Source organism: Pangasianodon hypophthalmus, chromosome 24 (genome assembly GCF_027358585.1).
Source record: "Pangasianodon hypophthalmus isolate fPanHyp1 chromosome 24, fPanHyp1.pri, whole genome shotgun sequence".
Taxonomy (NCBI): domain Eukaryota; kingdom Metazoa; phylum Chordata; class Actinopteri; order Siluriformes; family Pangasiidae; genus Pangasianodon; species Pangasianodon hypophthalmus.
In genome coordinates, this window is record NC_069733.1 from 6308812 (window position 1) to 6335599 (window position 26788).

Below are 26788 nucleotides of genomic sequence, written 5' to 3' on the forward strand. Positions count from 1 at the left end.
CACAATAAAGCAAATGAAAGCAACTAGTGAGTGAGACGACACCAGTGATTTTCTTGTGATTTATTTACAAATAAAATAAAATAAAAAAACAAGGGGGCCCACAATCCAATTTAGGAATTTGTTTAGTTTCTGTATCAGTCTGTTTCACAGCAGCTCTAAACCTGCTTTAACTGGCAGCGCTTAATATTCAGCTTGACTAATATTGATGGTTTTACTTCAAAGAGTGGCTCGTACATGTTATAAACAGTTAAAAAAAGGTTTAAGAAATATACTGTAAATCAACATGCAATACACAAAGGTTTTCACTCATAAAAAATGAACTAAAATATAACCTATTTATACCCAAAGCATCAATTAATGGTGAATATACATGTACATATGTTATCATATAACTTATATATTTATATTTAAGCCTTTTTATGGTTGTTGACATCTTTTAAAAACCTTTTGTTTTGTTTTTTTTCTTTTGTTTAGTGGAAGTAGAAGGGATATGCCAGTGACAATCATGAGAGAAAAGTAACACACTCAGAACACTACTACTGAGAAAAACCCTAAGAACTTCCCATGTCTTGATATCAGTGTTTCAACATCATCTGAGCTGCGAAAGGAAAATAAAAACATAGATCAACTCAATTCTTCTGTTATTTAGAGCACTAGACATAAGGCAATGAGAGAACATCCACTGATTTGAGGACACAGGGTAAGGTTTCATGTATTGTTGATCTGGGTTATTAAAAGACATATTTTATATTATATATATATATATATATATATATATATATATATATATATATATATATATATATATATATATATATATATATATATATATATATATATAAAAATAGTAAACAAACAAAGAAAATGATGTCCATCATGTTGTTCGGTTATGTAGGAATTCAGCAGTAATCAGTTCAAAGAGGTGGCGAGAAAATATACCAACAACTTCTGTTCATTATTGAAGTACCACTCAAAGCATTTAACACAGTATTCTGAAAGAGATGGTCATTAAAAAAAAAAAAAAAACAAAGCAAAAAAAAAAATCTATTATAAAATAGAGAAAAGTCATTAGTGTAATACTTTGGAAATTGACTAAACATAACCCACTGAAATTAACACAGAGTACTGCTGTTTGTCTTTACAGCAAATGAAACAAGTGTCCTCTTTAGTTCAGGGACACAGCCATGAGGATCAGACTACTAGTATTCCACATGAGAGCAAAGCGTCCTGGATTAGAGTGTTTGCCAAAGAGGAACAGTGCACATCAGACTGTTTAATATGGGCTCTTCACTGGGATCTTAGTTTGACTCAGACAGCCAATTACGCTTCTATAATAAATAATACAGATTTGTGAATTACTGGTCAATCAAAGACAGTGGTGATTAATATGATGGATTCCAGAAGCTGTAGGGAAAAACACTGGGTATATCATTACTGAAATATATCATTAGTGAAATAAAAAAAAAAAAAAAAAAAAAGTTGAGTATGTTCAAATAATGTAAAAAAACAAACCCATTATTGAGAATGTATAATGTAGTTAAAACAAAAGACAAAATTATACATCAAATACTGAATGAGAGACAAGCACCGTGAGAGAAGGAAATTACAGCGCTGAGACAACTGAAACTACTGCAGACTACACACAGGCCTCTCAAAGTACAGCTCTGAACTTTACCGACATTTGGGGAGAGAACAGCAAGCCAAGCTACGACCCAGAGCATCACCTGTTCACTTCACTTAGTCATGATGCACCAAAATTTTTAAAAGTTCCACTGATTTCTTGATATCTCTGTAACTCCTGGCAAACCAGGAGATGAAACATACCAGATGAAAAATAAATAAGTTCTTCTTTAAAAATGGTGACAATAAGTAATTATGATTACCTGTAAAAGAAACGTGGAATGAGCTGAAATGTCATGCTTACATGACCAGCATAGCAGAGAGAGAGAGAGAGAAAGTTAGCTGCTTGCTCCTTCACACTTTCATACTTGATGAAGCTACTAATTTACTGAAACACGGCCAGGCGTTTGTCAGTCCACTAAATATGCACTTGCCATTGGGCTCTTCTGAGAAAGAACTTGGGAGGAAATAAACAACTCAAAGTCTCCACAACCACAAAAATATCGTTTCTGGTGATGACCAGGTGTTTCCCTTTGAGGGCCGCCACTGTTCCACTGTCAGCTATCTTTATCCGTACACGTCTTGATCCGAGCCAAGGGCGTTCTACAACAGGTTATTTTAAAATCTCTTCTGTCTTTAGCTTCTAACTCCGTATGTAACAGGTCTTCAGGTGAGACACTATCAGGACAGCAAACACTACTCATTAGAAAAATGGAGGAGGTTGAAGTGTACATGTCGAGAGCTCAGTCCGAGTCGCTGCTCTCGGAGCTGGAGCCGCTGGAGCTGCTGCTGCCCGTGTCGGAAGAACTGCTGCTGCCACTCAGCCGAGATGGCCCGCCCCCTGGCGCTGAGCCCGCCTTCTCTGCTGGGTACAAGAGGTGGAGATTAGAGCCAGGAATGGACAGAAAACAACAAATCAGATATGCCAAACTCAATGTCCTTACAGTGGCTTGCATTTGTGTAGATTATATAAGCATAAGCATAATTAAGTCCATTTCAGTTTCAGGTTGTAACTCTACAAAATGCGGAAGAGTTCATTAGGGGTGAATACTTATGCAATGCACTGTAAGTCATTAAATTGGACAGTGTTATGACCCTCGGTAAGAACCATTAGCCCTGCTCCCTTAGACACCAATGTGCTCGTGTGTTATGATAGAATAAAGGCATGCGCACAGAGCAAAGCATTAATCATGACAGAATCGAACCAACAGTATGGCGCGTCCTCTAAGCAGCCAGACACACTGAGGCAGGACGAAACTGCTTCTAACTTTCATTTCATTGACCTAATCTCACTATCCCTTTAGGAATAGGAGTGAAGCAAATTAAAGAGAAGGGGCACACTATGGCCTTTAAGTTAGCATAAAAAAAACCCAGTTACAGACACACTGTATAGTGAAAGGAATATTGTTATAAAGCAAATGCCCTGTCTGTCCTCTCCACACACTGCCACACAGGTACCTTTTTTGGGCGGTTTCTTGTTGTTGTTCAGTTGTCCACTCACGTCCTGCAGCCTCTTTTCTAACTCTTTCTTCTTTTCCTGAACCAGTTCCTCTTTAGTCTTGGCACTCTTTTTCCCAGTGCCCGCTGCAGGAGACACACAGCGGCGACCAGTGAGTCCTCAGCCTCGCACCCGCCGCCGTGGCAACAAGCAGCAAAAAGCACTTCACTACACTGCAACTGCTTCATCTACTGCAGTAAAATGAGCTAATGCATACTACTATTTTAACTACAGTGTGTGTAGTGATTAAACACCAGGGGTGGACAAATCAGTAGCCTGGACACTCGGGACAAGCAGGTTAATCGTGTGTCTGAGACATCGGTGCTTATGTGTCATTGCAAGACGTGGCACAGGAAAACTCATCATCTGACTGTTTTATTATCTCTTCCATCAGTTACTCAATGGCATTTTTCTGAACTTAACATGCTCCAGTTAGGGCTTGGCAATGTTCAAAAAAAAAAAAACTCGATTTTTCTCAACTTCATTCTTGATTACGATTTCAATTTTTTGTTCTTACATAATGCAACTGTAAATAAATTGCGTAATTTTTCAAATTTTTTTATACATTAGAATGGACTGGAAAATGTAGATGTTCAAAAATATTAATAACACCATCTATAACAAATAGCGCAAACAGTTCTATTAAATAAAGAAAATTTAAAGAAATTATTATTTTTTTTAAACTGTTTGCACTATTTGCTATAGATTGCGTTGTAACTATTTTTGCACAACTTAGTAAACGCTTCTTTCTCGACAAAGTAAATGGGGACTCTGTCCTCCATGACATGAAATTCCACCGCAAATGAGAAGTCAACTTTGGGTATTCTTCTCAAATCCGAGATCCTTCCCCGTTTACGGAGTGACGTCAAATCAACATGGCTGCACATAGCATCAGAAATAAGCAAAGTAAAACATCTTACCTTTAAATTAGTAATACTGTATATACAAATATTAGCTTTACATTAATCAACATACAGACATATTCGATTGTTAAATCTAAAACACTGACTACACAGTTTGCTGTTTGAGAAAGAAAATATAGATCACTCATCTGATTTAGCTGCCTAGCTTGTTGCTAACAAAACATGAACATGGGGACATCCAGTTTCCCCACTTCTTCTGTCACAAGTGCTGAAGTTGAAAATGATCATCTGATGACCAGCAAATTACCGCTTAGGATGTAATGCAGCTTTATATTTTATATAAATTTGTTCTGACTTTTCAAACCTGTACCAATTCCATATCTCTGAAGTGATATTTGAACCTTTCTGTGTTATTAGCTCAGTCCTCAGCAAAGTGCTGCCTGTTTAACTTTTTAAAAATTTTTCCCCCTTCATATTGGTTTAAACTTTAAATTTTTTAAACTAATTCAAAAATGCATATTATATATATATATATATATATATATATATATACATACATACATACATACACACACACACACACACACACAATCTCAATTAGAACATTTTGAAAATTGCGTTAAAACATTAGCTTGAATTAACTGAATTAATCGTGAAAATCACCTAGCCCTAGCTCCAGTTGGTTGATTTCTTGGCATAGTAACTCATGTCAATGCCATAACTCTAACCTGCTATTCTGCACTACAAATGACAACCAAGGATGCATTTTGGCCTGATGTGTTCTGTGCTTGCGTGATGTGTTTCCTGTCAGTCAACATATCACACATTCACAGCATAAACGACACCAGTGGATCAGCTTGGAAAACGTGACAAGCATGATCTGACGCCAATTCAGTGTTTTGGGCCAGTATCAGATCAGTACATCCCTACCATCACATAAATTGTGCCTGATTGTATCAAAGCACATTAACTAGCTAAGCCTAGTTATTGATGCTAGCCGGCAGAGTTAAGTTATCCTGCAAAATGTCCTTGCTCTTACAAAATGGATTTTGTTTGTACAGGAAGTAAAAAGACACAAAACATGAATCTGTCTAAGTCGATTGCATGTGCTGTCATGTCTTCTACATTTGTGATATTACCTGTAGTATATACACTGAATTATTAACCTAGCTAATTAATAAGATTTGTCCACCCCTGAAAATACCAGGCCACATACAGTGGATATAAAAAGTTTACACACCCCTGTTAAAATGCCAGGTTTCTGGTGATGTAAAAAAAATGAGACTAAGATAAATCATTTCAGAACTTTTTCCACCTTTAATGTGACCTATAAGCTGTACAACTCAATTGAAAAACAAACTGAAATCTTTTAGGTTGGTCGAGTAAAAATAAAAAAAAAACAAAATAATGTGGTTGAATAAGTGTGCACACCCTCTTATAACTGGGGATGTGGCTGTGTTCAGAATTAAGCAATCACATTCAAACTCATGTTAAATAGGAGTCAGTACACACCTGCCATCATTTAAAGTGCCTCTGATTAACCCCAAATAAAGTTCAGCTGTTCTAGTAGGCTTTTCCTGACATTTTCTTAGTCGCATCTTACAGCAAAAGCCATGGTCCACAGAGAGCTTCCACAGCATCAGAGGGATCTGATTATTAAAAGGTATCAGTCAGGAGAAGGGTACAAAAGAATTTCCAAGGAATTAGATATACCATGGAACACAGTGAAGACCATCATCATCAAGTGGAGAAAATGTGGCGCAACAGTGACATTACCAAGAACTGGACGCCCCTCCAAAATTGATGAAAAGACGAGAAGAAAACTGGTCAGGGAGGCTGCCAAGAGGCCTACAGCAACATTAAAGGAGCTGCAGGAATTTCTGGCAAGTACTGGCTGTGTAGTACATGTGACAACAATCTCCCGTATTCTTCATATGTCTGGGCTATGGGGTAGGGTGGCAAGACGGAAGCCTTTTCTTACAAAGAAAAACATCCAAGCCTGGCTAAATTTTGCAAAAACACATTTGAAGTCTCCCAAAAGCATGTGGGAAAATGTGTTATGGTCTGATGAAACCAAGGTTGAATTCCAAAAGGTATGTTTGGCGCAAAAAGAACACTGCACATCACCAGAACACCATACCCACAGTGAAGCATGGTGGTGGCAGCATCATGTTTTGGGGCTGTTTTTCTTCAGCTGGAACTGGGGCCTTAGTCAAGGTGGAGGAAATTATGAACAGTTCCAAATACCAGTCAATACTGGCACAAAACCTTCAGGCTTCTGCTAGAAAGCTGAAGATGAAGAACAACTTCATCTTTCAGCACAACAACGACCCAAAGCGTACATCCAAATCAACAAAAGAATGGCTTCACCAGAAGAAGATTAAAGTTTTGGAATGGCCCAGCCAGAGCCCAGACCTGAATCCGATTGAAAATCTGTGGGGTGATCTGAAGAGGGCCGTGCACAGGAGATGCCCTCACAATCTGACAGATTTAGAGCGTTTTTGCAATGAAGAGTGGGCGAATATTGCCAAGTCAAGATGTGCCATGCTGATAGACTCATACCCAAAAAGACTGAGTGCTGTAATAAAATCAAAAGGTGCTTCAACAACGTATTAGTTTAAGAGTGTGCACACTTATGCAACCATAGAATTTTGTTTTTTTTTTTATTTTTACTCGCCCAACCTAAAAGATTTCAGTTTGTTTTTCAATTGAGTTGTACAGGTTATAGGTCACATTAAAGGTGGAAAAAGTTCTGAAATGATTTATCTTGGTCTCATTTTTTTACATCACAGAAGCCTGGCATTTTAACAGGGGTGTGTAGACTTTTTATATCCACTGTACAAAAAAAATAAATAAATAAACACTAATTAGTGGCATAATATGTGTCTTATTCAAAAATATTCTAAGCCTTCAGGAAGAATTGACTTAAATGTCAATTTTTGACGGTTTATACACAGGCATAGTATTAATCTGAGTAAGGAGTGGAGAGGTGATCTACCAATCATGCAAGACAGCCGAGAAAGGAAGTGCTCCCATCACAGAGAGAATTGTCGCAGGCAAATTGAGCATTCAGAGCAGGTCAGCAGAGAAAGAGACAAACCCCCTGTAAACAACACAGACACACTGGACTTACGTAAAGGTTTGCGCTGCTTCTTCTGTAAACAGGACTTGACGTAGCGCTCGAGCTCGCGCAGTGTCGACGGCTTGAGTGTCTCAAAGTCGATCTCAATTTCGTCTGGGTTGGAGTCACGCAGCGATGGCTCGCGGGATTGGATAATGTGCACCACACGGCCCAGCTTCTCACCGGGCAGCCGGTTGATGTCCAGACTAAGCTGCCTCTTTTCATCGTACGACATGGGAAGCGCTTCCTCCTCGTCTGACTCGTAATTTGCCCCACTGGGTTTGGTGCCTTTTTTCGGTTGCCTGTGGAAGAGTTTGACACAGCAGTTAAAGACAAAAAAAACAAAAAAAACATACACATTGGGTAAACACTGATTTAAAAAAAAAATCCCTAAAGAAGTAAGGAAAGTATAAAAACAAACAAAAAGAAACACCTTGATATTTATCATAGTATTTTCGCCTAATCTTGTGACACGGTCCACATGCTCGTACCTGGTAGTAGACGTGCTGTTGGGTTTCCTGGCTGAAGTCTTCTTCGGCTGACTCGGCTTGCTCTGCTGCGAGGACTTGGTCTTCTTCTCTTCCTCCACCTTGGCCTTGGTTTTGTCTTTGTCCTTCTCTTTGTCTTTCTTCTTCTTCTCCTTTTCCTTCTTTTCTTTCTTCTTCTTTGGTTTGCTGACGGGGCCCTGTGACAGAGCGGCCAGCTGTTCATGAACAGCCTTTAGCTGGAGAGAGAAAGGGAATGGGGACAGTTAGTTAATAGGGAGACAAAATGCAAGGAGGATTTTAGCTGTTCAGGGGAATAGCTGTTTATAAGTACTGAATGACATTTAGTTCACGTTCTCATTTGCCCCTTTTTCTTTAATACTGCAGTTTTTGCCCTTTCCTCATGAGAAAAACAGTCTAGACAGTTTTCACATTTTTTTCTGATTAAATGGAAAGCTTTTCAAACTTTCCTTTATAATTTCTAACAGTCATTTACTGTACAGAGATGAACAAATCACTAGCCTGGATTGTGTGGATAAGAAGATTGTGTCCGGGCAATGAGTTTCTTATTCGTAGTTGTGCTTGGCAAATAGCTTTAAAAACCACAGGAGCAATATAAACCCCAATTCTTCCTGAATTTTCATTTAGTTTTCATGCACCTCGATGCCACTATAATGAATGCTTCTGAATCCCACCAGCTGCACTACACACATCAGCCCGGGTGCAATCTGGCTGTCAGTACAACAGTTTTTACTAGGCAGATTAGCATGCATGGGTGACAGATTTCTGCATGATGGATACTCCTGTATGTGGTAAAATAAATAAATAAATAAAAAAGCACAGCCCCAAGCTACGCTAGCATGACACACAGTCACCTCATAGTTCACAAGAGAAATTATCAAGAGGAAATAAAGCACTAGCCAAATCTCAGCCAAAACATAGTGACTTTTTAATCGAGGTTGCACACATGACGCCCATCAACAGAAACTTGATCAGGAGAGGATAGAGGCTACAGCTATACACTTGTCTCCTAAGCGGGAATTCATATACTCATTCATTTCCCTTAGTCTGTATTAATGCACTTAAGTAGCTAACCAGCTCACCATTCATATGATATGTTATACCACAGTGAATCTGATTGGTCAGATGATGTGCATTATTTTTTATATAACCACACGGCCTTGGACAGTGGTTCTGGCTGTAACATGAATCATTATATTAATGATTATGTTAATCATTTATATTAATGAACTTGAGGTGGTCAAGTTTTTGTTAGGAGACATTCATGGAAGGGGTCTCGGGTTATTCCTTACTTAACTATCACTTTGGTTTGCCAGGAATCCTAACTGATGAGGCTAAAAACATGACACTGGGCAGCACACTGAAGTTTCTTCTTGCCGCTAATGACTTCCTGATTCGTCCAGCCCTGATATATCATGAAAAGTATGGCCAGAACTAAAACATCTGAAAGTATGTACTTCTAAACTTTTTATCCATTGCTATAATATAATATAATATATATATATACATACATATATATATATATATATACATATATATATATATATATATATATATATATATATATATATATATATATATATATATATATATATAACACTAATAATACTTTTTGCTTGGCTCCTGAGTATAGTATATAATAGGTAAATATGTAGTAATTGCAAGTAATGTCTGGCACAAATACTAGATTTGTTGAATAATGTTGGATTTTTTAATTACGTAACACTACTAATCATGCACATTGCAACATTTACTCTGACATTACTGAGCAAATATTTAGTTCTTGCATGTAAGTCAGAAATGCAAGGTTATAGTGATTACTGTGGGAAAAAAAATAGCAGGTATACAGCACTATATAATTCTAAATCCATAATTGGCCATGTCATTCTCAATATAAGCAATGTATTATAATATTACAAGTATTATTACACGCCTACTACCAATAATTATGCCCATCTTTCTGTTTTACACGTGTATTCTCTTTAGTGGTTTGGTGGTATTTTAGCAGAATTATGTTACTTCTTGCTGCAGTAAACCTAGTACCATTATCTATTCAATTCTGAATAATTACTGTACAAACTGCTGTAAAATTGGTAGTGCAAATGGCAAACTTATCAATAAGTACCATAATTTACTTGGAATTACTACATATTCTCTTCATATGGTAAAATAAAGTCAAATCTGTTGTTTTTTTAGACTTCTCATTTTGTGCATTAACACAGGCCCCCTGGTGCATTTCAGGTTTCTTTTTTCCCCCCCAAAGCAGTTAACTTTACAACTGAGAATGAACCCTAAGCTGAGAAGGTCTGGAGACTTGTAAATGTCTTGAAAATGTTTCCCCTTAAAGATCAAGAACACTGACATAAATCCTATTATTAACAGTATTAACAGCCCCATGGCCCCAAGCATCATAAATGTCTTATGAAACCTGCATTTTTTTCCCCTGGCAACATGATGCTATTTCTTAACAAGAACATCAAGTTACTTTCCATCCCTTAGCCAGTTAAACAAAAAACAACCAAAAAAACCAAGCTAAATGTGAATCATGACACCTTTGAAAGTTTAAAAAAAAAAAAAGTGTAAGCAGAAAACACCTGAAAACTAGCAGGTGCAGGTCCTGTGATTGACATGTTTTTCTGGAGTCAATGTCAATCAACAGACATCAGGGCAGAACAGGAGGTAGAGCTAAAAGCCAAGCTGAGTGGAAAAGCAGGAAAAAGACCACCTACCTCTATTTAAGGTGTCTAAACCTCTACCGCTCAATTAACCAGGCACTAACCAAAACAAAAGGGTCAGTGGGGAGGTAGAGAACAGGTTGAGAAAACACCTGAAATTCACCTGGAACCTGTTGTTAGGTATGTGAGGCTCCGTAGTGAATTGCTGGTAAAAAAAAAAAAGCCAAGCTGTCATACAAGGGTGTAAGAGTTCACTCTTACATTAAAATTATTCATTATTATTCATTATTCATTAAAATATTCTTTCACTGACTCAAAAAAAAAAAAAAAAAAGTTAACTGACAAGTCAGTCAACTTCTTAGACGTGGAAGCAGAGCACAGTGGGTCTTAAAGAACACCACTATCTCTCCTCAGTTACTTCACAAAGCAAAAGAATGTTGCAGAGGTCGCCTCAGTTAGAAGAGGATGTTAGTATTGCATATCTGCCAATGCAAACAACTCAATGGTGGAAAAAAGTTCTTGATACATTCAGCTTCTAGTATAAAGCCATGAAATCATTTTTATTTCTTATTACTTAAATACTTTGTGGTTTTAAAAGCATTTTCCTTCTTTTACGCACTCACTGGCTCAATTGTTAAAAGCTCTTGGTTATTGATCAGAGCGTCAGAGGTTCAAGCCCCAGCACTGCCAAGCTGCCATTGTTGGGCCCTTGAGCTCTGACTATAACTTCCTAGCAAGCTGGAATATTCGAAGAAAGAATTTTGCTGTAATGTATGTGACAAATCCTACTGTACACAAGCTAATTACCCCAATGCATAAAAATAAATGAAGCAGTTTGACTAGTGGTTCAGGGAGGTGGAATATAAACCCCTCCCTCCTGCTCTGCTCTGCTCTTGGTGGTGAGTGGTGGTGCCCACCTGCAGCACACTCACCTGTTCCTGCAGCTCTGCCAGGCGGGTGGCTCGTTCCTCCTCCGAGTCGGAGCTGGAGCTGGATGAGTCGGCACTGCTCTCACTGCTCCCCGTGCTCTTACTTACTACCGCCGTGGCAGAAGTGCCTCCAGGGGACGAGGGCTCAGCCGGCTCGTCTGGCATCTTAGCGAAACGCATCTCAAACACGTCCTACCGGGGGAGCAGAGCGAGGGTTAGACAGAGCGTGCTGAGGATGTATGAGGAAATCTTTACAGTTCATTACTTTTTACCTGAAGTTTCCTTGCCATGGCAACAACCTCGTGATCAGGCGGATTATATTTATAGCAATTTGAGAACATTAACCGGACATCTGCTGCAAAGCTCTGGGCGTCTTGGTACTCTCTGCTGTCCATTTTTTTCTGGAAAAACAGCACAGGATGTCACTTGTCTGCTAATAATTATTATTGGTAAAACTATAGAAGAAAAATAACTTGCTACATTCAGTGGCTCTAATTTATATGCAATTTAATTGGAATTTAGGTTAAAGCAAAGAGGAGGGATCCTCAAGTGCCATACTTTGACTGTACTGAGGTCCATAGGCTGCTTGATGATTTCATGGTAGTCGTGCAGCTCCAGCGCTTCTGCATCCACAGGTTTATAGAAGGGCCAGGCGTAGGCAGCATGCTTCTTGGACAGCATCTCTTTTAGGATGGTGTCGCAGTATTTGAGGTGGTCACTCAGTTTGCTCTTCTTGCTCCCCTGCTGCAGGAGCTCACCGTCATCCAGGTCCTTCTTCGGAGGTTTGATGGGTCGGCCAGTGCTCTCGCGTCTGGAGATCACCTTGCTGTGTTTGGAGTCCAGCAGGGGAGTGGGAGACTCTCCTCTGCTGGCCGTGATGGCGCAGGTGGTGGGTGTGGTAGTGTCCGCTTTCCGCTTTACCCCCTTCTTCTGGAAGCAAACAAAATAATAAATGCTAGGGATGAGAAGTTCAGACAACACTGCTAACATTTTAAAGGAATTATTCACAGATACTCCAGCAACAGTCTACAGTGATGAGGCAATAACACTGATGCAGGTTTTGCCTAATGCAAGCTACTATAGCTTCTGGAGGTTACTCTGAATCAAACTGATAACAGACTGTGGGATAATGTGTTCTCCATGTCAGATTGTAAGAGGAACATTCACTAATGATAGATGCGATCTGCTTATATCAATCAGCGCAATCCTGGCTCATGCAGAAAATGGGTCAAAATAAACAAAAACAAGCCCTTTTAATATTAGTAGCAATGTTATGTCTAGAGAAAACGGGAAGAAAGGCGAAGAGGAGGACTTTGGAGCCATTCTTGGCTGGGTAAAAAAGAAGACTACATGAAATGGCCATTCTTCAAAGTGAGCATTAAGTAATAAAGATATTTCTCTGTTCATTATTATCATCATTTCTTTTAAATGTCACGTGTTTAAATTTCACCACTGCCACTACTGTATTTATAGCTGACCTGCGAGTTTCGTGTCATCCAATGCTTTCCTCATACTGGCGGCTTTTAAATGAGCGCTATAGCAGCGGTCACACATTTACATCTTAATCTAAAATTTAGATTTTATTCAAGAAAAAAAAAAAAACTTTATCAGTTCTCTGTGGTCACGTTGGCACAAAAACATACATTATGCATTCAAAAAAATCTTTTTACTTTGTGACGTTTTTGTCTGCGACACCAAAACCGGGCCGTAAATCGTACTGTGTAAAGCTGATTTAAGTATTACTTTACTTAATCTGGTTTTTAAATCTAAGCTTTTATGACAGAACCTGTGAATGAACCATAGTGAATGTCAGGACACAAGCAACTGATACTGAATCTCACATCAAGCGTAATAGCAATGCGTGTAGTTATATCAGCTATCCCAGCAGAGAGTTTAGTCTACAGCAGGACTGGGTGTTAATCGTCTCTCTACTCACAGCTGAACATGTCAACATGCTTATATTAAACAACATTGCTTTAGATTAACAGGACCACATGGTATGTTCAGCAACATGACGGTAATGCTACAATGCTTTTTCGCAGACTTCGTTCCGCCAAAACTGGCGGAACTGACCCGGACATACTCCATATCAGCTTTAAAAGAGATATACATCCAACCCCATCAGATAACAGCCAATACGGAGAACTCCAAAGTCCTAATTTCATACTGAAAATGGAATCTGGACAGCCCAAGAAAACTGATAAATAAAAAAAAAAACTACTAAATAAGTAGTCTTTTAAATAAGGTCTAAGGTCTTAAAAGAACTTCTTAGAAATACACAAATGGAGTATTAGAAATATTAAAAAAGAACCAAAGCAGCAGAAATTGATAAGTTTTATTTCATTCTTTCTAGATGGATGCTAACGTTTATAGCCATTAACTACATCATGCAAAGGAAAAGAGGGTAACATGCACATGTGTGTGTTAGTGCAGACTCAAAACAACACATTTACAAACTTAACGTTTTACGTATTGCTTTGACAAATTGAAAATCCATTCTTTTCCAAAACATTTTCTGAATTTCCATACTTTTTTTTGGAGAAATTAGCACATTTAAATTCCACACTTCCAAACTTTCCAGACCTGTAGCAGAACCCTGAACAATATTCCTTGTTAATAATGATATGCAAACATTCTGCAGTATGAACATAACACAGCCTGTTGGAGCGAACACTACCATGCAAAACACTCACTGCAGCTTATTTGATTACAAAAAAAAAGTTTTCTATTTGAATGTATGAAAAATAGACTAGATGGTCGGTGCCGGAGAAAAACTTTAGTACAGAAAAGTCTTACTTTGATGACAGGCTGTGCGCTCGGGATCATGGGTGCAGCCGCTGGAACGGCCTGGACGTTGGAGGTGATGGTTGGTACAGGTGTCGCTGCGATTACAGGGGTCTGAGGCGGCTGTGGTGGAGAGCTTGGACATGACGAGGATGGGGAGGTCGAGGACAGAGCTGAAGCTTGCTGAGTTTCTGTCAGAGAGAAGAATGAGAAGGTCAGGTGGAGTATTTGTGACCAAACTTGTGTACCATCTGGAGGTGACACACATCTTTTTTCTATTTTGTCAACCTTCGTGGTAAAATCTACACTATGGTATGATAGGTAGTTTTGTTCAGTCTATTAGAAAGTATGCCAATTAAAAAAACAAAAATACTCCTGGACTATTATGAACTCACTGATGCCCATCTGAATTAATTTCATATCGTTAACATTGTGCATGGCTCAGCATGGACTGAATCCTAATTGCATCTTTAATGAATATATGCAGAGTTGCCAGGTTAGTAGGCAAATCTTCTTTGTAACTACATACATCAGGGCTATTCAACTAATATTTATGAAGTTTCCTTGCTTGAAAAGGTCCGGATAAGCAACTAACATGACTGAGTGGTGTCAATGTCTACCTTTTAATGCATAACAAATGGTAATTAGTTTATGGCCATGAATAAGATGCATAAGTATATGGTTATGTTTTATTTCATAGTCGTGCTATACTTTACCACTTTTAGCTTTTTTAACCAGCCATGCCATCACTTCACTAAGCAGACAAGAGATGGTAAATAAAATGAAACTATGAATTTATTAAATGCAGGTCATTCTCAGTGGCAACTTAGTGAGCCACTAGATGGGTGTAGATTGCATTAGTTTCCATTTGGGCACTTTTCTGATTCATCCAATACTCAAAAGCTAAACTTTATTTTCCCAATTCAGCCTTGTATGAACTACCTTCATTCTGAGCACAGGTTTACCTGCAGCAGGGGCAGCACCAGGCTTGCGTGCCTTGCCTTTCGGAGGTGGTGGCAGCAGTTCCACCTCCTCCTGGGGCATCTGTGCTACCTTCTGGAGGAAAATTTTTTCCAAGGCTTGAGCCATGAGAACAATATCATCTGTAGGCTGAAACAAAAAAAGATATATATATTTTATAAGCACACTAATAATAGTGCAACACTTCCAAACTTTAAAATATACTGATGCAGACGGAACATGTTTTAATAAGACAGAAATTATGGAATGGCCAAGTTCTCATTACCTTGTTATATATATAACAGTTTGTGAACATAGTGTTGAAATCCTGCATGCATTCACCAGCTGTCCAGTAGTAATTATTCTCAAGTCTCTTCTTGATCGTCCCCATGTCCATTGGGTTCTTGATGACTTTATGATAGTCCTTTACAATAAGACACGTTTATAAAGAATGATTACAGTAGCAGACAACAAAGTATGTGAATAACAAACAAAGCAATTAAGGCGTAATAGTGTATAGATCTTACGTACTGGAAGATTTAATTTGATGGCATCCACAGGTGTGTAAAAAGGCCACGCAAACTGATGCCTCCACAGCGTCTTCACCACAACGTTCTGCATGTACTGGAGCTGGTTGGTTTTTCGGCCAGGCTTGCTGGGGTTCGTCACTTCAGGTGGAGGGGGGTTGACTATAGGGGGAGCAGCCTGGGTGGGAGACGTGACCGCCGACATTGTGGACAGCGGAGAGGAGAATGTGGCTCGATTGAGGTTGGGTCTGGATGTATTTCTCTAGTGATTACAGAGTTCCTCTTTCTTCTCCTTACTCCCTCCTCGACACACACATCCCATCTCAGGACCTGAGCTTCAGCACTCTGCTGGAAAAGAGTGAGAAACCTGTTTGATTCAATGTTAGTTTCAAGTCAAACACTAGTGCATGAATAGCACAACATGGACTTAAATAATGGAAAAACTAAGTAACAGCAAGAGTTTTAATTGTCCCATGGAGATGAAGCCATTTTCATTGTAATTTCGGGAAAAAATGCGTTACATAAACTTCTAAACAAAGATAAAATGCAACATGCATTCGTCCTTTAGGAAAATGGAAACACTATTTAGGCATCAACAAATGAATAGACTCTTAAGCCCAGTGGAATGAGTGAAATGAACATGTCGGTAACTTGAACACATCTTGACAATGTCGCCCAAAGTGTGATCTGATTCAACAATCTAACGAATCAAAGGAATCGTTCAAGTGCCCCAGTGACTGCAAACGTTCAGAAATGTTCACGAATCTCCGAGATCTTTATTTGGCCTGTTATTCTGAAGAAACACTCAAGTTACAAAGTGAACCGCGGGACTGTTTTTAGCTTTACTGTGAATAAAAATCAGCTCGCCGACATTAGCTAACGTTAGTTAGCAGATCGCGCGCTTTCGAGAGTCTCTGAGACGGTTTCTAACCGGGGAAATTTCAGCAGACCAAAATATTTCGACTGGAAGCAAACACAGAGAGCCGGATCGTCTCGGTGTAACTTTCTTTAAAAGATGGCGGGCATGGTAAAGCTGTGCATCGAGGCTGCCTCGACGCTAACGCTAGCTCACTGTGGCTAACAGCTCCTCCATGTCTGCTCCACGGCCACAGCCATTGTGTGCACGCCGTGCGATCAGCTAGCCGGTTAGCTGGCCGATTTCAAACACACCGAGCGTCTGCTGTAACCACACTGTCCGCCCAAACAGAGAGATCAGACCCCCGACGACGTGAACACCTCTAACCCGGGGTTAGATTTAACCAAACAGCGCTGGAGAGGGAGTGAAAAGCCCGCTTTGTTATATTGTTGCACAGCGCTGTGCATCAGAGGTAATCTGTGTAGCTACATTCAGCCGTGCATTCCCGAAAAACAATCAATATGCACAACCAAAGCGCAAAATCAACTCCAATCCAAACACATTCATCATAAACACGTATTTTACACTTTATTACTTTCACTCCGAGCAGCTCCGGTAGCGTTTCCTTGCAGATTTTCCGGCAGCTTTTTATTGCATCGAAGCGGCATAATACACGGCTGGCTCGACTCTGTAGTTGTGTGTGTGTGTGTGTGTGTGTGTGTGTGTGTGTGTGTGTGTGTGTGTGTGTGTGTGTGTGTGTGTGTGTGTGTGTTGCGCATGCGCACTGGCGCACAGTATTGTGGTCCATATTGTGCTGATGAACTGCTGGCCTTTAGCCTGCATGGCGCTTATAACCCGTGCTGCTTTCCGACTGCCTCAATCTCCCACACACACACACACACACACACACACACACGGAGGTTCGACCTCACATTCAACTGAAAATGCTTTTTGCATTTTGTTCAATTAATTCCATATGCGGTGTCTGGTACAGTTGATTGTACAGTGTTTTGGACGTAGTAAGTAAGTAAGTAAGTAAGTAAGTAAGTAAATAAATAAATAAACACACCGTAGGTTTACTGTAGTCTAATCGACGCTACTGGGTGTAGGATTATTTCATGTCGGCTGTGTTCTGCGCATGCGCTGAAGACGCCTTGAGTAGGGCTCGATTACAAATGGCACTATTTTTTATAAATAGGGCACTACACACAGTGTGGAAGTCGTTATTACATACCCTACGTAGTTCACATATAGAGAGAGTAGGGAATGATTCGTAATTCAGCCATTTTTAAGTGAATTGTTCACGTTATGTTTGAAAGTTAGGCCGTTACGCCTGCACTTAGTGTTGTCTCTCTCTTTTTTTTTTTTGAATAAACAAGTTAGAGGTATCCATAATGTAAACAAGAACATGTATTTTATTATTTTTATTCTCGGTCACCTTTAAATACAGATTTAATAATATCTGAAACGGAAGTGTAGCTGAGGTAGCCAGTAGCGTGCTAAGGTTGTTAGCCGTGTTAGCTGAGCACATCCAGCAGCTCCAGTTTACTTGGTTAGTTATCTTAAGATAGCTGGGGTGATATGTAAGTGTTTCTTAACTAGTGAGCGTGTTCAGATGTGTCAAACTGAGCTGCTATACATTATCACGCCCTTATCGTATACACACACACACACTACTTGCGAATGAAGAAAATTATTGTTATTAGACTGGACTAAAACACACGGCGGCTTTTTTTTTATAGCTTTCTAGTAACGTCTAATAAAGATTATTTTCCTATAACCGTTGATCGAGCCCTTAGTAATATTCTAATATTACACATAGGCAGATGGCTTTATGTGTCTTCTTGCTGAACATTGGCTGTATGACTTGCATTTCTTTCCTGCAACCTGCTTAATGAACTGTAGCCATGGCAACAAAAGAGAAGAAACCAGACACTGAAACAAATAAAACACATTCATCATCAGCACCAACTACTAAGCTACAGGAACTGTAAAATATCCTCTGGAGTTCAGTTCATCCCTTCATTCTCACACATATTGCAGTCTTAATATATTTGTGGTGGCCTGGTAAATCTCTTCACATGTTCAAATTCCGACATTTTATTTTACTATAAAGCCTGGTTTGGAAAAAAAATACTTTTGGTTGCATAGGTAACCCTGTTCAATGAACACTGGTTAACTACCGGAGAAGTGTTTCGATATCTGGATACCTCCTTACGCAAGTCAGCAGCACCTTGTGACCATAGGTTTGGTGGGGAAGAACGACATTAATAAGGACAGCCTCAAGCAAAGCCAAGTCGAAAGGCTATCACACTTGACTTTTGCATTAGCCTACTATCCAGTAAATTCTAAACCCATAATATGTAGTTGAGAGTCAACAACATAAAGTTGTCCAGCATACAGTCTAGCAGCTCGTTTTGAGTGGTTTTAGACATAGCTTTGTTCTGTGTTTGAGATAATATCATTCGCCAGGGTTGACCGGTTTCAGTAAAATTTCCAGCCAAACTACATCTCAAAAACCACACAAAAGACCTTAAACTACCCCCAAAAAACTGAGCATTGAAAAAGGGAGACATTGTTTTTTTTCAGCATTTCTCAGCATGTGAAATACTTGTTTCCTTCACGCTTACTTTGATCAAAAGGTGCAGGCTATTTGTTGAACAGTGAAGGCTACAGCAAGGGGGAGAGCTTTCCCTTACAAAACCCCACAGTTATGGGACAGCCTTGTCCTTGTCTCCTCCTCCACTATACAGTGAGCGTGGGGCAGAGGGAATCTCTTCCCCATTGGACTTCTACTTCTACCATTTTTGACCACTAGGTGCAATAACAATGCTATGGAAGCAAGCTCACGGCTTCGTGATCGTGTGATATCTATCTATCTATCTATCTATCTACATATATATATATATATATATATATATATATATATATATATATATATATATATACACACACACACCAATCAGCCATAACATTATGACCACCTGCCTAATATTGTGTTGGTCCCCTTTTTGCTGCCAAAACAGCCCTGACCCGTCGAGGCATGGACTCCACTGAAGGTGTGCTGTGGTATCTGGGACAAAGACGTTAACAGCAGATCCTGTAAGTCCTGTAAGTTGCAAGGTGGGGTCTCCATGGATCATACCTGATGGCCCCACAGATGTTCGACTGGACTGAGATCTGGGGAATTTGGAGGCCACGTCAACATCTTGAATCTTTTGTCATGTTCCTCGAACCATTCCTGAACAATTTTTGCAGTGTGGCAGGGCGCATTATCCTGCCAAAAGAGGTCACTTCCATTAGGGAATACTGTTGCCATGAAGGGGTGTACCTGGTCTGCAACAGTGTTTAGGTAGGTGGTATGTGTCAAAATAGTATCCACATGAATGCCAGGACTCAAAGTTTCCCAGCAGAACATTGCCCAGAGCATCACACTGCCTCTGCTGGCTTGCGTTCTTCCCATAGTGCATGCTGGTGCCATCTCTTCCCCAGGTAAACAATGCACACGCACCCGACCTTCCACATGATGTAAAAGAAAATGTGATTTATCGGACCAGGCCACCTTCTTACATTGCTCCTTGGTCCAGTTCTGATGCTCACCTGTCCATTGTAGGCACTTTTGGCATTGGACAGGGGTCAGCATGGGCACTCTGACAGGTCTGTGGCTACACAGCCCCATACGCAACAAGCTGCGATGCACTGTGTGTTCTGACACCTTTCTATCATAGCCAGCATTAACTTTTTAGTAATTTGTGCTACAGTTGCTCTTCTGTGGGATCAGACAAGAATGACTAGCCTTCACTCCCCACGCGCATCAGTGAGCCTTGGGCGCCCATGACCCGGTCGCTAGTTCACCGGTTGTCCTTCCTTGGACCACTTTTGGTAGGTACTAATCACTGCATACCGGGAACACCGCACAAGGCCTGCCGTTTTAAAGATGCTCTGACCCAGTCATCTAGCCATCACAATTTGGCCGTTGTCAAAGTCTCTCTAATCCTTACGCTTGGCCATTTTACCTGTTTCCAACAAATCTACTTCGAGAACCAACTGGTCACTTGCTGCATAATATATCTCAACCTTTGACAGGTACTATTGTAATGAGATAATCAATATTATTCACTTCACCTGTCAGTGGTCATAATGTTATGGCTGATCAGTGTGTGTGTATGTGTATGTGTGTGTACATGTATATATATATATATATATATATATATATATATATATATATATATATATATATATATATATATATACACACACACAGTCAGGTCCATAAGTATTTGAACAGTGACCTAATTTTTGTAATTTTGCCTCTGTATACCAATGAAGCAATCAAGATACGACTGCTTACTGAAGACAAAACTGAAGGTAGAAAGACCCATAAACAAGTAGCAAATGAAGGCAGCTGCAGTAAAGGCCTGGCAAAGCATCTCAAGGGAGGAACTCGATTTGGTGATGTCCATGGGTTATAGACTTCAGGCAGTCTTTGACTGCAAAGTATTTGCATCCAAGTATTAAAAATAATCCTAATATTTATGATAATGTTAGTTTGTCCAATTACTTCTAAGCCTGTGAAAATGGAGGGACTTTGTAAAAAATGGCTATAATTCCTAAACGATTAATGCAATATTTTTGTTTAACTCCTTGAATTAAAGTTGAAAGTCTACACTTCAATCAAATCCATTGCAGTGGTGTACAGAAGCAAAATTAAGACATTTACATATATATGTATACGTACCCACTTTATTTTGTCAAATCTTTTTATGTATTGGGTTTTTAATTTTTGAAGAGTCCAAACATCAAAATATCCTGTCAAACCATTAGTGCAAACTTGAATACTTGTTTGAAATGACTCTAAATCCTTTTATATTTTTATTTTGCCATAATTTTAAAAGCGTTTTGCATTACTGACCAAAACTGTAAAACATTTGCATGTATACTGTTTTCATTACTCATTACAAATTTGTTCAAGGAGGTGTGATACCACATTATTTTCATATAATAGCATGGCCCATTGTGTGTTATTACATACATCACCACAGCTCTGACAGTAGACTGTTATTCAAATAATGCTCATTCTAATATGCTATCACTTCTACAGTAATTCATTCAAAGAGATTTTTTTAATATGCAGATGATCCAAATAAACTGCAATATCTCCAATATAAACAGATTTACAAAACATGTTATTTATCAAAGAAAAACATATAGTCATTGATATTGTGAAGGTTTCTATTAGGAGACATTTATTTAACATTTATGAGTCCTCTGTGTTAGTGTTTTGTAACAGTCAATTTTCCACCAGGGGAAAGTCTTCAAGACAAAGGAGTTTGTGCTGTCCAGTTTCTCAATAACAAGAAAAGCTACACATAGAGTAGCTATCCAACAACTTGATCAAAGCTTGACATTCACACAGTTAGCAAGGTTTTAGACATTTTTAAGCAGACTGTTTTTACTGCTGTTAAACTGGATCCTTACCCAATGTGATCTTTGCAGAAAGATCATTTTTCAATTTTAACCAGCCTTTAAAATGCTAGAAACCTATTTCACTTCACAAATGTCTGCAGCTTTCAGAACTATCTACTGTAGAAAATCTCACAATGTCAAGTATTTGCCCAAGCTAATACACATAATAATTTATGTCATTGCAATGTTTTACAAAAGAAACTTAGAACTTTCATGCTCCGTTTCCACTGTGTAACAGTTCATGACGTCACAAAGAGAACACAGGTATATCTATTTGGCCTTTTGTCCTTTTATTTTGAATAACAGCTCAAACAGAAAAAAATGTTTAAAATAAATTATTTGCTGTTTCGGCCTGTCTCGGCCTATTCCGTGTCACGAGAACACACACACACACACACACACACATGCACATAGGGAGGAGCACACACAGGCATGAAAGGACAAGGGTTATATAAATATCAGAATAATTATGACCAGGTACAACTACTCACTGATTACCTTCACACTCATCCCCCAAAATTCCCTCTCCGTTCACAACCTTAACTATAACCTATAATATAATACGCTATAACCACACCCTGACTGCCACATACCCTCACCACCCGACACAGGCCGGGGAGGCGGTCATGGACCAGAGGGGAGAGGAAATGTTCCACCAGCATCTGTGCCCCAGCCCTGAGGACCACAGTGAACCTAAAGGGCTGTACAGAGACACCCCACAGTACCACAGTAGTTTTATACTAGACGACTGCCTACTTGATTGTCAGGCACTCTGTACTCCAGGCACTGCTGTACTTAGCCTCCCTTAATGAAAGTTTTCAGCTAATGTACAGCACAGGACGATCCTCCCCCTCCAATGGCCTCCAGCCCTCTGTCCAATGTGCTGGTCTGCAACACAAAAGGAAGAGAGAACTTAGGGGAGTGAAGTATGGGCCCCCCCTGCAGACAGCTGTCTTCATATTTCCAAGGGCCTGTTGACACTGCTCTGGGTCTGGTGCTCCCTTTTTAGTGAAATCAGTCAGTGAGCTGACAAGGGCTGAAAAATTTGGTATAAATTTATAGTAGTACAGCCCCAAAAACTGTCTCATCTCTCCTGTTTTGTCAATATGGGGATGCACCTGCCCATGCCTTAAGTGGAACCCAGATACAATACCTCTACCCACACTTTGCTGGGGCTCGCTGTGAGATCGGCCCACCTCAAGGACTTCAGGATGGCCCGCTCATGTAGCATATGTCAGCCCCAGTCGTTACTAATAATGACCTAATGTTATCTAGGTAGGCAACGGCATTTGCACTGTGCAGATGAAGAACAGTATAACGAATTGGTTTAAGCCGAATGGATAGCCATTTTTTCCTTAGACTGTAGGAATCTGCCAGTAGCCTTTGGTCAAATCTAGTTTTGAGTTAAAAAGAGCATCATCCAATGGCTCCACAAGTTCATCAATGCAAGGCATTGGATATAAAACAAATTTGGAAACTGCATTAACCCAGCAGAAGTCCACACAAACTGGGACCTTGCCACTGCATTTTGGAACAAGGACAATTGGGCTGCTCTAATCACCGTGCAATTTCACTATTACTCCCATTTCCATTTTCCTCCTGAACCACTTTTCACTTGTGTTCAGGTAATGGTGGGATATGCACTACTACACCAGGACATATTTCCGTGTGGTGTTTTATGAAGTCTGTGCCTCCAAGCAGGGAAGATACATCTGAAAATTTGGCATGCAATTTAGCAACCTCTGCTCTCTGAGTTGGAGAAAGATGGACTCCTAAGGGGATAGGAGTGGGATTAGCTGTTTTTGGACATTCTGGTCCCCACTCATCTTTCTCTGCCAATGCTGTCACCAAAGCAACAGGGACCACCTCTGTCCATTCCTTTAGGAGATTAAGGTGGTAAATTTGTCATGAGCTCCCCCTGTCTGAATGCGCTACTTCATAGTCCACTTCCCCTACTCATAGTGTGACCTTGAAGAGTCCTTGCCACTTAGTGAGTAATTTAAATGTGAAAATGGGAAGCAATACTAGGATCTTTTCTCCTGGTGCAAATTGCCTTATTTGGGAATGCCTACTATATAGCTGTTGCTGCTATTCCTTGGCTTGGTGCCAGTTTTCCCTAAACAAGTGACCCAGCATGTGCAGTTGTTCTCTTCGGTCCAGGATATACTATACCTCAGTGGAGTATACTAAAACCCAGTGGAGGCCTCGGGTACTACCCGCAGCAAACAACAGGATCTCTTTTGGGAGCCCAACCTGGGCGATAACACAAAATAATGCTTCTTCCATGCTCTTTGTAGAGATTGCCTGTAAAGGCACGACCTCAGGATACCAGTTCGCATAGTCCACAATGACTAAGATGAACCAGTACCCTCATGCTGATTGGTCTAATGGCCTGATGAGATCCATGCTAATGCATTCAAAGGCACCTCAATTAATGATAGAGGGTGCACTGGCATATTTGGGGTGACCATTGGATTAAACCAACTGCCAGTACTTTGACTCCTGATCAGGGGATATTGGCAGGGCAGCGGAGGCCCGGAGCACCTGATCACTCCCCCTGAAGATGCCCTGTCTCTCCGCAACTCCAGCAGGTTTGCTTGGGCCCAGCTTCAGCTCTCAGGGGAGTAGAGGAGATACACTGGGGAACAGAAAGGGAAAAAGAGAACATGAAGTGGTTAGGAAGAGGGTTAACAGGCTCAGGGGATTTATTTGTTAAATTTAGTCCAGTGCTCTGATCTCCACAGTGCTTTGGTGTTTTGGACTCTCGCACTGGGTTTGCACTTTCTCTCTCGGCCAGCGGTGTCATTGTGGCTCGCCCCGTGTCTAGAAGTGGCTTCCTCCTTTGCAGGGCTGGGAGCCCCAGTTGGTGGGCGTGATGTGTGTCTCAGGTTGGTGACACTGGACTTACTCCTTGGAACGACTGGGTAAATGCGAGATGAACTGTCACGGGCTCCAACACTCTCTCGGACTCTGTTGAATCCAGCCGCAGCCACCTTTTGCATGCATCCAGTAATCTCAGCACGAACGTAAACAGCTTGTCTCCTTCCTCCACCATGATCTCCCAGTAGCTCTGGCAGTGTTGTACATGTGTTAGAATCAACTGCTCAGCTAGCTAGCGGGTAGCAGACTGCAAGCAGCCAATTGCTCTTCATCAGTCAGTGAAAATTGATTTAGGGCCAGCCACCCGCAGAGGCCGTGTTTTTGAACACCTCCAAAAATGACCCAGCGTCAAGAAAGTCGGCAGACTTGCTGCTTGCACACCAGGTCCAGAGGCGGCAGGGACTTGGGGTTCAGGAGAGACTGGATGGTGGCTTAATCTGCAGCCCGGACAAACACGTGAGACAGGAGTGCTTGTTGCTGCTGCGGCCAACAACTGTAGGATCTGCAGTGGCAGATTTTGATCCATGGCAGCATTTCTTCGTTCTCCAAGCACCCAGATTTCGGCACCAGTGTAACAGTTTGTGGCATCGAAAGAAGAACACGGATATATTTTTTTCGGCCTTTCGCCCTCTTATGTTGAATCACAGCCCAAACAGAAGAAACATATAACATAAAACATTTGCCATTTCGGCCTCTTGTGCTCCTACTCTGCATCACTAGAGCACACACACAGGGAGGAATACACACAGGGAAGAAAGAACATGGGTTATTTACGGATCAGAATAATTATGCCCAGGTGCAACTACTCACTGATTACCTTCACACCCATCCTCCAAACTCTCTCGCCTGTTACAGCCTTCACTAGAACCATACCCCGCCTACCACACACTGGGTATGGTGTCAAAGTACACAATTCCAACTCAGAAAAATGCACAATTCCAAATGAAACATCCTACAAGTGTAATTTGAGGGATGGATAGAGGAGGTGGGGGTGAAACAAACTCTTTTAGGAGTTATGGCTGCAAACTGTTAGTAAAGTGGTGATATGCAAACATATAATATGAGATATTAAGTATGAACTGAATGAATGACTAATAATTTGAAAAAAAAAAAAAGTCATGAGAACACATGGAATTTAAAACAGTTCAAGTTAGACATTCAAACTATGGAATTATGATTCATAAAATTATAAATCCAGCATCACATTCATATGTGATTACTTTGAAATGACATTAATCTTGTTCTCTGTCAGTGAGGGAAGTGTGTTGATGAGATTAACACTCCCCTTTATTGCTCCTCCAGATGATGAAAACCCACCTGTCTCATTTGTCAGGTTTTCACCCAATGGGAAATACATATTGGCTGGAACACTGGCTAAGGGTGTGATTGCCTTCCCTGTGGTTATTGTTGCCTGCTAGTCCACGATGTGTATAAAATACTGTTGTTCTATATTATACCTGTTTAGAAAACATGAAATTTAATTTTTAATATGCTTTTTTTTTTTTTTTTTACAAGATATTTATATTTTTTACAGTACAATTGTTATAATTTTATAAATTATACCTATAGCATAGAGAATATGAATGTTAGACTGGAACATATAATCCTGCTGTTTTCTTGTTTAATACTTATAATGCTGATAATCATCTTAAACATCTAACTGACAATTCATAGCTCAATTAGTAGCAGACTATCTACATTAAAGGAATAAACGTGAAATTTAAAAAATGTAAACAGATTCCTCATTCACCCCAAGTGCCTTCATTCTCCCAAGTTAGTCATTTCCAAATCTCGCCCTCTAGTATGTCGCCTATGAGGTATCATTTGTGCCATAAATACATTGACTGCTGTTGTCTACTTTTTAAGTGAAACAGCAGCTGCTGATGTGCATTTGTAATGTCATGGAACAACTATTGCTTTTACAGAGACATATACTAAGATTATGCTTTTGTTTATGTTGAAAATAGTTTATTGTCAATATTAACAGTCTTGACTTCATAACTATAATTATATAATTATAATAAACAATAATAATTTTGCATAGTTCACACGAGGTTGGTGTGATACAGCCCTGAAGTGGATTATTTTCATATAACAGCACTG

The 26788-nt window shown here is 40.0% G+C and overlaps 1 protein-coding gene across 10 annotated transcripts; it reads right to left on the minus strand.

The window, feature by feature from the left end:
• Positions 1 to 45: 45 nt before the first annotated feature.
• On the minus strand, positions 46 to 17850 carry brd3b (bromodomain containing 3b). 10 transcript variants are annotated; one of them, XM_053228867.1, is made up of 13 exons: positions 17409 to 17850; positions 15488 to 15828; positions 15243 to 15380; positions 14962 to 15106; positions 14009 to 14187; positions 11771 to 12142; positions 11485 to 11613; positions 11216 to 11404; positions 10447 to 10488; positions 7594 to 7826; positions 7115 to 7404; positions 3079 to 3204; positions 46 to 2485 (listed from the first exon to the last, which is right to left on the minus strand). In XM_053228867.1, exons 2-13 carry the CDS (start codon positions 15686 to 15688, stop codon positions 2364 to 2366), a joined length of 2166 nt encoding a protein of 721 aa, XP_053084842.1. In that variant the 5' UTR covers positions 15689 to 15828; positions 17409 to 17850; the 3' UTR covers positions 46 to 2363. The 10 variants fall into 10 exon arrangements, with proteins under 10 accessions (XP_053084842.1, XP_053084843.1, XP_026795742.1 ...); XM_053228868.1 differs by lacking the exon at positions 17409 to 17850 and adding an exon at positions 16935 to 17082 and having other exon boundaries at positions 11771 to 12139; positions 15488 to 15831; XM_026939941.3 differs by lacking the exon at positions 17409 to 17850 and adding an exon at positions 16935 to 17082 and having other exon boundaries at positions 46 to 2482; positions 15488 to 15831.
• Between the last annotated feature and the right edge of the window lie 8938 nt (positions 17851 to 26788).